General features: G+C 44.9%; 1 protein-coding gene across 1 annotated transcript in view; it reads left to right on the forward strand.

The window, feature by feature from the left end:
* Positions 1–12791, forward strand: part of DNAH14 (dynein axonemal heavy chain 14) — a 1270113-nt gene that overhangs the window by 1207937 nt on the left and 49385 nt on the right. Inside the window, exons 83-84 of the mRNA XM_086926153.1 lie at positions 6269–6399; positions 9154–9308. Coding sequence (XP_086782279.1) covers positions 6269–6399; positions 9154–9308 — 286 coding nt within the window. The remainder of the gene's footprint in view (positions 1–6268; positions 6400–9153; positions 9309–12791) is intronic.

Here is a 12791-nt window from a genome sequence, read left to right on the forward strand (position 1 = left end):
TTGTTTGTCTGTTTGACTCACCCGGGGCTCCAGATCAGCCACCGTGCCCTCCAATGTTGTGGTGCGGTCCTGCAGTTTCTTGTGGTCAGCCTTGGATGGTACAGGTAGATCGCCACACTATCAATTTTAGTTTCTAGGGAGGTGCGAGTCTGCTGGAGGGACTCTTCCAGACGTTCCATTACAGCCAGTACACTGTCCAATTTTGACGTCACGTCAGCATCCATTGTAGGTGGCGATTTAACCTGTTTCCCTTTCGTGAATGTGCTGCCGGTCCCAGTGCACGTCTTTACCCCCCCAAGACATGGGCAAGGCAGTGCGTGTGTGTGGCCACAGTGCTCTAGGATGGCAGGTCTCAAGGGAAGGCCGCAGCGGCGGCTCAGGAGCTGGCAAGCCACTAGGTCTTCAGTTCCCAAGTGATCGGTGGGACTTGTCACGGTCTCAACAGGAGCATCGATAGGGTGTCCACTCACTGCCGTCCCAAATGGGCCGCAGGCAGCGGCAGTAACCGCCTGTACAAAGTCAACAAGGATAGAGCAGGCAGGAAGGGCACACCGCAGGTGCAGCGGTGTCGCTGGTCGGCAGCGCGGTGTGAGGCGCAGGACGCCCGTCACTGTTCACTCTGCACTCTCATGGGAGCATGTCCCCAGATGATGGCCCGTCGCTCCCAAAGGTCATGGGGGCAATCATGCCTCTCCGCCTCACTTCGAGTCCCGCTGTTGTGGTCAGTGGGTGCGGGATGCGGCGAAGCTGGGGTTGCCACACCGGTGCCTAGCAAGGGAGAGCACCCTCCTCCCGGCTCCAGTTCATCTCAGCAGTGTCTATGCCCCGGGGAGCAAGGGAGAGCACCCTCCTCCAGGCCCCGGTTTGCCTCAGCAGTATCTATTCTCCTGTGAGCCACCAGTAGTTGCTGCCTCCCCGCAATCGTCTTCGTGTGCCCAGGCACCTCACCTAATAGGGGATCGTCTCTTCCGGCAGCACTCGTGCGGTGCTCCTCTTCCTCCATGGTCAGCCACGTGTGGTCACAGCTCGGTGACAATCAGGCGGTCACTCCCCAACGCAGGCCCCGCCGGTACCAAGGGAGTGGCGCATCCCTCTCCAACACGTCCAGGTGTGTGTTCAGTGTGTTTGTTGGGGCAAGGTCCCAGTGTAGCTCACCCGGCACCGCCACAGCCTCCGCCCCCCTCCAGTGCGGTGCTCCGCCGCCGGCGTCCGCCGGGTGCCTCCACCCGGCCGCTCCAGTAGCGCCTCAGCGCCCCGCCATGATGATGGTAGTTGTGGGCGCACCAGAGCGGGGAAGCCGCCACACCAGTCCAGCGCCCAGGGCGAGGCGGTCGCCGGGTGTTGCAGTGAGGCGCTGAGTAGGCCACGACACTGGGCCTAGCGTTTCCGTCGGGCCCCGGTCTCGCGTAGTTAGGCACGCCGGGCCAGCCTCATCCAGTGCGGCTAAGGTCTCCTCATTAGCGTCGGTGCGGGCCCAAGCATTCTGTCAGTCCCAAACCTGGAGGATGGATGGGCGGGGGTTATCTCCGGGTCCGCTCGCAGTTTTTCGGCCAAATCAGGATACTGGTGACGGAGAATCGGCCCGGGGAAGGGGAGCTCGGGACGGAGCTCTACCCTACCACGTCTATCGCCATTGTGCGCCAAGCCACGCCCCCGTCCTAAGCCATGATGCTGAAAGCATCACTGGTCTATAGTGGATACTGCCATAGACTACAATGCCAATGATTCATTACAAAGGGCTTCAGAACAGTAAGCCCTACATTGTGCGTCACAGCTCAGAAAGTTGATTTATTGCCTGGCTTCTGTCTCTTGCTTCAACGCGAGGTGGGGCAGGCAGCCTGGGACAGACAGCCCAGACTTAAATACATCAATTTGTTTAGAGATATTATTGAATCTCTAGATAATTCGATGTATTTCATATTTGTACAGGGATGTGAAGGAAATTATTTCCCTGGGGTGCATCCCCAGAGCCCTAATGTAGAATCCGCTGCTGCTCCCTTATCTACACTTTCTCACCTGTCTGTGCCAGAATGTTATTTGTGTTGCTTTCATCCCTCTTAGTCTCTCTCAAACATACATCCTCCTGTCTTAGTTTCTTTCTCGATCTATAACCAGTCTCGCTGTAGTATCTTCTTCCTTTCGTTAAGTTACCCTTATTTCGCCTCAAGGTCGTCTATCTTTACCTACCTCTCTCTCTCTCTCTCTCTCTCTCTCTCTCTCTCTCTCTCTCCTCTCTCTCTCTCTCTCTCTCTCTCTCTCTCTCTCTCTCTCTCTCTCTCTCTCTCTCTCTCTCTCTCTCTCTCTCTCTCTTCTCTCTCTCTCTCTCTCTCTCTCTCTCTCTCTCTCTCTCTCTCTCTCTCTCCCCCCCTCTCTCTCTCTTTCCTCTCCCTCTTTCTCCTGATTTTCTCTCTTATTCCCTCCACAAGCTATGGGGTAGTGGGAGGCACAGAGACAAACCACCACTTGCAACAGTAAATGATTATTTTCCAAGTTAGATACTGTCCTCTGAGGTCAGGGGGTTGCAGTGCTCTGGGTTGCAGGAGGCAAACCAGAAGTCGCAGCTGAGTCCTTTGGCAACCCCTAAATTAGATCCATGATCCTATCTTTCTGCATGAGCAAATATTGGTGATCCTAGGCAAATATTGTATTTCACCATGCTTCCTTGTTCATCATTATGACATGCATGAGCACCTTCAAATAGGAGAGTTCAGGAAGTACCATTTACAAAAAAACTCATATTTCCTTTAACAGACTATAATGTTGCTCCATCTGTAATAAGAATCTTTATCAGCGGTTTTCTTCTACCATAAAAAGTCGATGTGCAGAAACAGTGGAAGGCAAAGTGGATTCAAAATTGTGCAAAACAGAATTTACCAAAAGGCTCTCATTTGGTCTTTTTATCATCTAATATATTTAGTAAATGTACTTAGAGATATAGCAGAAATGTAGCAGGCAGAAATAGTACTAAGCAGAAATTTTGTTGATTTGCTCATGACATAAAACGTCTCAGGTAACAAAGAAACAAACCGGATTAAAAAGACATAACCGAGTAATTCAGAATATGTAACAAAATACTTTTCACAAGAAAAAATACAACAGGTGTGCCCAGAGAGAAAGAGCTGTAAATTATGCACTTGTCGAGCAAGCCTAACGAGTTCAAATAAGCCAACTGTGTGACTCTTGTAGGTAGGTAAAGCATTAGCCTGCCCTCAGCTGAGCTCTAAAGCAGTAATACAGCAAATATTCAAAATACGAGCAAATGCACAAAATTTAAGTGCTATAAAAATACCTCCACATTGAAAAAAGCAACTCAGAAGGAGAGAGATTCGAGCAGAAAGAAGTCTAAAGAAAAAAGAAAACCCCAGAAGAATCTCGAGTCCATTTATACTGTTTTAAACAATACATGTTATAGAAATAGATTTTGATATTTTTAAATACATCATTCAGTCACCATCAGATTTACGAAATGAGATGTAACACAAAAATAAAAATACTTATCTTGCTTTCTGTCTGAACATATGTATGGCTATGTACAAAACACTAGTGACAGCTGACAGGGAACAGGTGGTGGTGGGGTCAGGGAGGGTGACAACAAGCAAACTATATAAAAAAAATAATTTACCTCTTCATAGCCACTGTCTCTCCTCCATTGTTGCTACTCTTCCTGTCGAGTCCTGAAAGGAGGAAGCACAGCCCCCCCCCCCTGAGCCTATCACAACGCTGCAGTGAAGCTTTGTGATTGGTCCGAGCACCGTGGTTCGGTGCTCAGACGAGGACAGGGAGCCTGTGCATGTTCCCCACCCGGCTGTGCATTACAACATGCAAAGTGTGAGTGACTGTTTGGCCGGCCCAAGACAAACGGCCAAACTACCTTGTGCACTTTGGGAGTGCCACCACTTCTCCACCAACCCGAACCCAGCCCCACAGCTGCGAAAAATAAAATGATAACAATGCTATTATCATTTTATTTTTTTATTTTTCACTGCTCTCAGAGCAGTGGGGATATGCTCCTCCGACTTAGCAAAGGAGCCGCCCCTGCGAAACACAATAAATTCTGTGCAGTCTTTCTTCATATGATCTTTCCACTAATAGTAAAATAACAACTTCAAAATACTTTGCATGAATTCATTCCTTGCGCCTTGTCATATCCTTCTTCCTGCATCATTCTATCTGCATGAATCATGTTAAAGGAAAATTCACATAATAGAAAATGAAACCTTGAAGAGGTACATAATCAGCTAAGAAAAGACACAGAGACCAATAGCCGGACTTGCCAATGAAAGTCAATTGACAATATTCTTCTTTTTTACAGAGAGAGAAACCCATGTATGTTTGAGGTCATGCACATTATTTAACACCTTGGCTGCTAGGCGTTTTCCCCCCTGTGCTGGAAATTGCTTTATTACTTTATTCATGACGAGCTCAGCTCGTCATCAGCACAGCTCAACTGTGCATCATGACGAGCTGAGCTCGTCATGAGCATCGAAAGGGCTAAGGCCTACAGACAGCAATTTAAAAATACTGTTAAGCGAATTTTTAATATAGCTTTCTCACCTATCGGGTGCACAGGACAACTGACTTACCTCTGGTTTCACTAGCGGCGTTGTCAGGGCTTGGTGAGGGGGCACAAGTGCTTATATGTTCATATTTTAAAACTATCACTTTTAATAAATACCTCTCAATGGAGTAATACAATCTGATTCTTAAGGTGAAATGCTTCAGCATTTTAAAGAAATATACTTTTGTTGTAATTTAAAAGCAACTTTATCATAGTTTTACATGATGCTTGTTGCATGATTTATTTGCCAAATATTTTCCCGGTGCGTTTTGTGCACGGTGTCTAAGAGCAACCGTTGGCTCTATTCTGGTTGAACTTTCCATGTTAGTTTGTTGGCTCGCCCACCTCTAACCAGACTTCAGGAATATTGAATTAATGTCACTGTTGCTGCGCACACCAATCCAAATGTCACTGCAAAGCCATAACCCAACTATAAAATTATCACAGGGGGAAGCCCATCCCATACAGCCCCCTGAAGCAAAGTCCCTGTATATAACATCACAAAGTGCAGTTGTTGTCTCCTCCAGGTGTGACTGGAGTGACCTTTTATGGAAGAGCAGTCCTCTAAACCTTAAAGGCAGCGTTGGATTGGGATTAAAAATCGGCCCGGGCACCATAAAAAATCGGCCCATATTTGCATAATGCCTTCCCTCAAATCACTGCTTTAGCGTAATTTTACATAAAAAGGGAGCGGGGGGGGGGGTATGCATGCATCAGTTTACACTAGTGAAACACCCCTGAAAACAAGTGAGGCCACTTCTGCACAGGCCCCCTGCCCCGCTCAGCATGCCCACATTAATGGGAGGCCCAGCGAGAGAAAGGGGTGACACTTCTACCTGTTGCTGCTAAACGGGAGGTAATGAGCGCCCATCTCCCTCCAGAAAGGCCACTTAGACACCCACTGGGCCGCTGGCGGTATAGTCGAACAACAGAGACACCGCACAAATCAGCCCCCAGGCTGCTCAAAAGCAGCCCTCAGGTGGAACTCGGACCCCGGACCCTCGGGCATTGCCCGAATGCCCCCGTTACCAATCCGACACTGCTTAAAGGCCATCTATGTGACATTGGCTATGACCTGAAAGTGAAATTATTAAAAGGGTTTTCCACCCTATATATCCCCCTAAAGTAATGTCCCTGCACGGTTTATAATTGTGTGCATTATGGAACAGGTAGCTTCTGCAGGGGATTGCACCTCAAGGCCCAGTGAGGTTCTCCTTTGTCTGGGCTTTGGCATTGCTCAGGCCTCTAGTGTATTTGAAAGCACACATGTCTAGTAAAGTTGTGAAGAATCAAAGATAAGGTACTTATTGTGTTTTTTCGGTCTGGGTTGTTACAACACGGCTACAAATTACCTATTGTTAACAATATACCGAGTTGGCTTTCTTCAAACGGCCTCTTTTTTTGAGTCATTGGCTTGAGGCTTTGTTTAGCCCTTCTTGGCATAGCCCAGCAGATTATATCTCTCACCTAATGCTACTGGCTGTCTGGGAGTATCCTTCCACCTCTACTCGAGTGGTTGCATTCAGTTTCATGACGAACTACATTACTTCTAAATCCATCTCTGCCCTCTCTGTTTGCTCTTTCCCTTTCGTCTCACTGTAAGGTGTTAACCTTACATGCTTTAGCACATTAAAATCAGACATGTTAGCTTTGCTAATGCTTGTTGGCTTATTTGCAGCATTACTTAAGAATGTATATTTTTTCACACAGGTTCAGCCTTTTAACTGACCCACAGAAAAAAACTACAACTACAGTATCTGAAGAGGACGTCGAAGAGTCTAGAAGCAAATCTGTGGAGCAGCCCGGCAGCTTCTGGCTTTCTGGTTTCTTTTTCCCGCAAGGTATCAAGAATAAGAGACTACTACATTACAAGGAAATGCCTTAGTGGAATTCGTGAATGGGACTGTTACAGATGGCCACATACAGGGGCAGGCTGAGCAGTAAATTTATCTTGTAAATGCTGACTGTATTAAAGGTTTAGGGATCAGCCTCCTGATGGTTTGTGGAAGGTTCCTTGCTCTCATTGGGCCTCTTCACTGCAGGTATTCACATTCCGCCGTACTACCATATCAAAAGGTAACAACATGTTTTTAACACCATTGGTGCGGCGCATTTTCCCGCTGTGCGCTGAAGATTTGAAAATCCTGCGGTTCATGACGAGCTCAGCTCGTCATGAGCGTACTAGAGGTGTACTTCATGACGGGCTGAGCTCGTCATCAGCGTCGAAGGGGTTAAAGCTGCATTGTACAGGGCACCTGTGCTGCAGCCCCTCCCTCTGAGTCAACTTGACAATAAATATTGACTCCTCACAGGGACTTCTTCACAGCTCATGTGCACAGGGTGCATGAATGGTATCACCTGATGCTTGAGGCATCCCAGTCCTTCTCTGTCTACAGATCAGGAGGCCTAAAGGGCCCATCCAGTGTAGAGGAAAACAATTATCTTTACCCAGCTTGCAACTCGATGGGCATTCCAGAATGATCTATGTTTGATGATGTATGCTTGGGTTTGAGACCTATCGTGACATCATTCACCAAATGGCTCTGAAGGAGCATCTTGTAAATGTTGGTGCAGACTCAGGTTCAGACTGTGCTCTCTCTGATGGATCTTTAGTTCAGACTGAAGCTGACATGTCGATCAATACAATTCAATAACATCAAAATATTGGGTCCCTAAAGATGTCAGAGACTACCGTGAAGATTTATTAAAAGATTAGCAAAGTTACAAATCCAAACCCTCAAATTCGTTGTAGTTCAGTAACCAGTATTTGAATGCATAGTCAATGCAAATATGTCAGTCATTCGATGAATGGAAACCCTACACTGCCAAGTTGGGGGGAAACTGGGGCTGAAGGTGTAAGCATGAAAAGCCTCTGAAAGGCAGGATCTATGAATCAAGTAAAGCTTCTTCTTGCAGATGGGAAAAGCATCTGAATACACGCCTATGTTACATTCACTTAAACAATAACTTTTCCAACATTTATCACACCTGCACATAGTTTCCGATAAACATATTCATTCGTTTAATAAGCTAGAGAGCATTGAAATCTCTCTAAGCGCCCTTCAAACTTTAGTTCTCTTCAACATAAGAAAATACATTTGTTGCAAGATGTTCTCTCGCAGGTGCTCATTATTCCTTGCTTCGAGGATTGCGTAAAGTTAAACATTCACATAAGAACGAAAACAAATGATACATTATTAAGGTGCTGGTGCAGCTTTTCACCTGAAATGAAAAGAAAAGAAGCTACACAGGAAGACTAGCCTTAGCCATCTTAAATGCAGACTGTGTTAACTACAGTCAGTCAAAACATGAAAAATGCACAGTAAATACATTTGGGTGTTGTATGTTAATATCATTATGTGTGCAAACATATTTAATAATAAATAATATCTATCAGCCGTGTGAAGGCTTATTGGGTGACTTCCCAAAGCCCAGGCAAACTGTAAGGTCAGTAGGTCGGCGGAATGCTTGGTCACATGCTGTTGTTACCTGTCTCATGCTATAACCTGCAGAGTACAGCTTCAGAACTGTGATGAAGAGGTTGAAGGCCTTCTTTAGAGTTTACTGGACAGGATAGTCCATCAAAACATGATGGAAAAGCAGTCTGCGGTATTACAACTGCCGTAGACTCTAATGCACATGTAATACAGCGGACGGAGGCATTCTACACATTTGTGATGAAGTTTCCCATCTGCCACAATAGCAAAACGGAAGATGTTTATTTCAATTAATTAGTACCTAGAACGTTTGTTGCACCGCTTGGTCAACACTCCAATTTAAGTTTCTTGATAGGTTCAATATAATTCAGAACCGATCTCAAGTGTGCTGCACAAGACTTTCATTAGAGCACCAGAGACTGGCTTTTTGAAGAGTCTGAGGGGCAAATTCAGGGAACTCCATACCAAAATGACCTTAAAAGGGCATACCACATGTATCAAAGTACCTAAAACCTCCTTTCCATATCTGCCGCCTGCTATCTGAGCTAACTGCCTTCCTTTTTTCAACCCATCGCCAGGAGGCAGTTTAGTAAATTACCATACCTTCTCTTGCACCCCCCCAGCCTAGCAAATGGGAGCCATTATCCAGCCTAAGATATTCCATTCAACTTGTTATCCAAGTCTTTATCTGTTTCATGCTGATCCTATCAGGATCAAGCCAGTACTCTAACATGGAGGTCACACTGGCTTGTAAAATGTACGGTTGAAACTCTTAAGTTGTAAGAATGAGATGTTGGGTTAGTCGCATGCTTTCCCAGTGGTAAGAGTCCAAATTCCAAGATCCTTGATGGTGCTGAATTGTTTCCCCACAATAGAAAAGACATCCCCAAAGGTTGATAACTGTGTGAAGACACCAGGGATACAGTGCTAGATCCTACTCCGGGGACTGTAACAAGCTTGCTTGGCTGCTTAGGTCATTCTTAACCTTCTGTCTCCTGCTTTGACTTCTCTCCTGATGCTCCAAACTTTGTTTATGATTTTTTTGGAAAGTCTAGTTCTTCACAACAGCAGTAGAATAGCACAGACACCTGTAAATGAGTGCATAAAATACAGCCACGTACCTCTTTATTAATGCCTGTTTGTATCTTCCACTCGCAGGCTTTTTAACTGCAGTGCTTCAGAACTATGCGCGAGCAAAAGGAATTTCAGTGGATTCTCTTGGATTTCTCCACCATGTTCAACCAGTCAACACTAATGTGGAGCAGATCTTGGATGTCAAGAAGATACATAATGTAACCGAGATTGCCTTTAAGGTATAGAGCATTGCCCGGCCATAAAATGGTCACCACCATTCACACTTGGGAGAGACACGAACTGCGCCTTGTGATGTTATTTGCAGGGACCTAGATTCAGGGGGTGTATGGGGTGGGATACACCCCGTAATAATTTCATTGTTGCGTCATGGATTGGCAGTGACAGTGAGATTGATTGTGTGCAGCAACAGTGACATTAATTCACTGATGCTGCAGACTGGCTAGAGCTGGGCTAGAGGTGGGCGAGTCAACAAACTAACATGGTCCGGCTTAGCTTTAAGAGCCCGTGCATGAGACGTGCCTTGAAAATATGTGACAAGTAAAGTATGCAACAAGCATCGTGTAAAAATATGATGAAGTCACTTCCAAAGTGCAAAATAAAATGTCTTTAACATACTCAAGTGTTTCACAGTAATACATCAGATTATATCACTAAATCGAAAAATATTTATTTTTTAAAACAGGAATTTATAAACATGTTATTACCTCTGCTACCTCCACCACCAACCCCCCAACCTCCCAACCCCCTCCCTGTCAACATTGTCACTAGTGAAATCAGAGGCTAGTCAGTTGTCCTGTGGTCCCAACTTGTGAACTAGATTTGTGTTGTAGATGGAGCAACAGTATAGCTGTTAGTTCAAATACAAGAGAGTTTTATGCATTACACTTCCTGAACTCACACATTTGAAGGTTCTCTTGTATGGAATAATGAAGAAAAAGGAGGCATGGTAAAATAAAATATTTGCCTAAGATCACACTATTTGCTCAAGCCAGAAAGTCAGGATTGATCCTAGATCACGTTGCGCAATGCAGCCTGTAGATAGGCATCTCTTTCACTTGCCCAATGTGCATCAAATGTCACTGTTTGTCTTTAAGTCTTGGTGAATGGGGTTAAACTGTAGAATAAAGAAGCAACCACATGGGCTTGAGGGTCCAACATAACTTTGAGATGAGGCAGAACGAAGCATCTGACTCAAGTCTGGCTTGAGCTTTTTGAGGCTAACCCACTTCTAAGTCTGGACCTGGGATGGCAGAGTGCCTACAAAGATTTGTGCAATTCATTTGCAGGGCTAAAGGACCAGGTGGAGTCTCTGACTGTCACTCACTCCACATAAGTGTTCTACCTGCACACCTTTAAGTGGGTCAGGTCCTGCCAGATCTCAGATGCAGTAGTAAATAAAAACTGTCTTTCGAATGGGCCCCTTTTGGGCATTACAGTCATGTCCTTTACAGGGAAAAACAATTCTTGAATTCCGAACAAAGCCGTAAGGTAATCCATAACAGCAATGCCATTCCTGTTTACATTTCATTTGAATTACATTTTGCATTCCCTAACAGTATGTGTTTTTCCATGTATTGTGTTTCTGTTTTTTCAGGACATATGACTCTTTTATGTGAACTGAGTCACCTCAAGGCATCTGGATGGGTGCCTGTTTATTTATTTATTTATTGCTGTTCTATAAAGTGACCCAGAGCTATTGAGCTCGTGACATGAGCACCAATTACATTACACAAGGTCGCATTCATTTTTAGGCACAGGAAGATTAACAGCCAGATTCATGAAGCTGAATTGCGCTCGCAAAGGGCCAGATTCTCAGAATCAGGCCCTTTGCGAGCGCAATTATTGCATTTGGGATTCATCATCCCAAATGTAAAAATCGGTAATAGCGATTTCGCTATTTTGCGAGGAATTACATTTAAGGAATCTCTATTTGAGATTCCTTAAATGCAATTCATCATCCATTTTAAAATTGCGAATTTGCCATTTCGGCCCGCTATTTACCGCGAGGTCAAACCTCGTGGTAAATAGCGAAAACTTAGAAAAATGCTTTTAAAAGCATTTTTCTAAGTTGCATGTTGCACACACATATGTCCTTTGGACATGTGTGTGCGCAACTCCTGTTTAAATTTGCATTTAAGGGGTGCTACAGGGTGTCCTTTGGACCCTTTAAATCGCTATCTTATTTGCGATTAGCTAATTGCTAATCGCAAATAAGGAATACTCCCCATTCATTCCTATGGGCCTTTTGGCCCACAGGAATGAATGGGGAGTTATTCCTTATTTGCAATTAGCAATTTGCTAATCGCAAATAAGGAATGTGTAGGAATCGCATTTTTTTTGCGATTCCTACATGAATCCCGTTTTGCGAGTCTGTAATAGCGATTCCTTATGAATCGCTATTACAGACTCGCAAAACGGGTCTTTGATGAAACAGGCTGAAAGTGATTTGCCCCAAATCACAGGATGTTGAGCCGGCGCAGAGACTCACACCTAGTTCCCCAGTTCCAAAGTGGGCAGTTTTGGCCTTAGCACCACATCCTTTCCTACATGTTCTCCTCTGATCTTTCCACATCCTCTTCTCTGATTGAGTGTTATTGACAGGGCATGAGTGAGCGCTCTGGAAATGAGTCTGAAGGTAGTGTGAATTTCTCACAGTGTAGATCAGTTGGTCATAAAAGTGTTCAGGCTTAATGCACATGCAATTAGCCTCTTTGCAGAGTGCACAGAGCAGTGGCCATATGTGTGCCAATCATAATTCTGATTTTATGGGAAAGTGTGAGAAGGAGTGACACAGCTGTCAAAATATTGACAGTGCCAAATGGAAATAAAATGCAGTGCTTAAAGCTGAGTTGGTGAGTTTGTTGTGTGGGTGATTGGTGATATGAGGAGATGGACAGACATGTGTGCAGTAGAAGAGTGACAAAACGGGTTGAAGAGGAAAATAATGATGTGTGAGATATGCAGATGGAGGATTTTAAAAAATGTATGGAGAACAATGAAAAAGTGTCCAACACAGTGAGAGGCGACAGAGGTAAGTGGTATGAAGCGGAACAGAAGTAACTGAGACATCTCCCCTTCCACAGATCTTAGCAAAATGTATTCAGTCTCAAACTTTCAGAACTGAAACATTTTTTATTCTAGTTATTCACAACAAAACCATAGTGTTGATATTGCTAACAAGCATTGGGACTGTCGATTGGTCAGGCTTGTTTTTAGGTGTACTTCCATTGTTGTGTTATATGGATGGAGTGACATAAAACACACAGATGCCCAAATATTGGAATGGTGGCATGCTTAGTAAAGCACATGACTTTGGTTTTTATATTTTAAGCCACACCTTGAATTTTGTAGGCCATGTGGGCCAAGCCTCTTGGAAACATTCCTAGTTACGCATCTGCGTCAATGTCCCTTTTAGAGACCCCCCACCACCCTTTCATCCCACTGAAAGCACTGGCTGCCCCAAGTGATAACCAGAGTGATCCTATCGATGCACAGCATTAGAACTTTCACACCCCTCTCAGGCCTTGGGTGTGGTGGTAGAAGACTTGAGACACAGTGTGTCAGAAATTGATGTCAGCTCTTAAATTATGTGTTCCTCAATACAGCGTCAGATTTCCTCTATCTGTGGCCCCTCGACTATGAGAAGCATCAGACATAAAACCAGCATGCCAAGTCAGGTCTTCAAAGCCATCAGCACATAC

Source organism: Lissotriton vulgaris, chromosome 6 (assembly GCF_964263255.1).
Source record: "Lissotriton vulgaris chromosome 6, aLisVul1.2, whole genome shotgun sequence".
NCBI lineage: Eukaryota > Metazoa > Chordata > Amphibia > Caudata > Salamandridae > Lissotriton > Lissotriton vulgaris.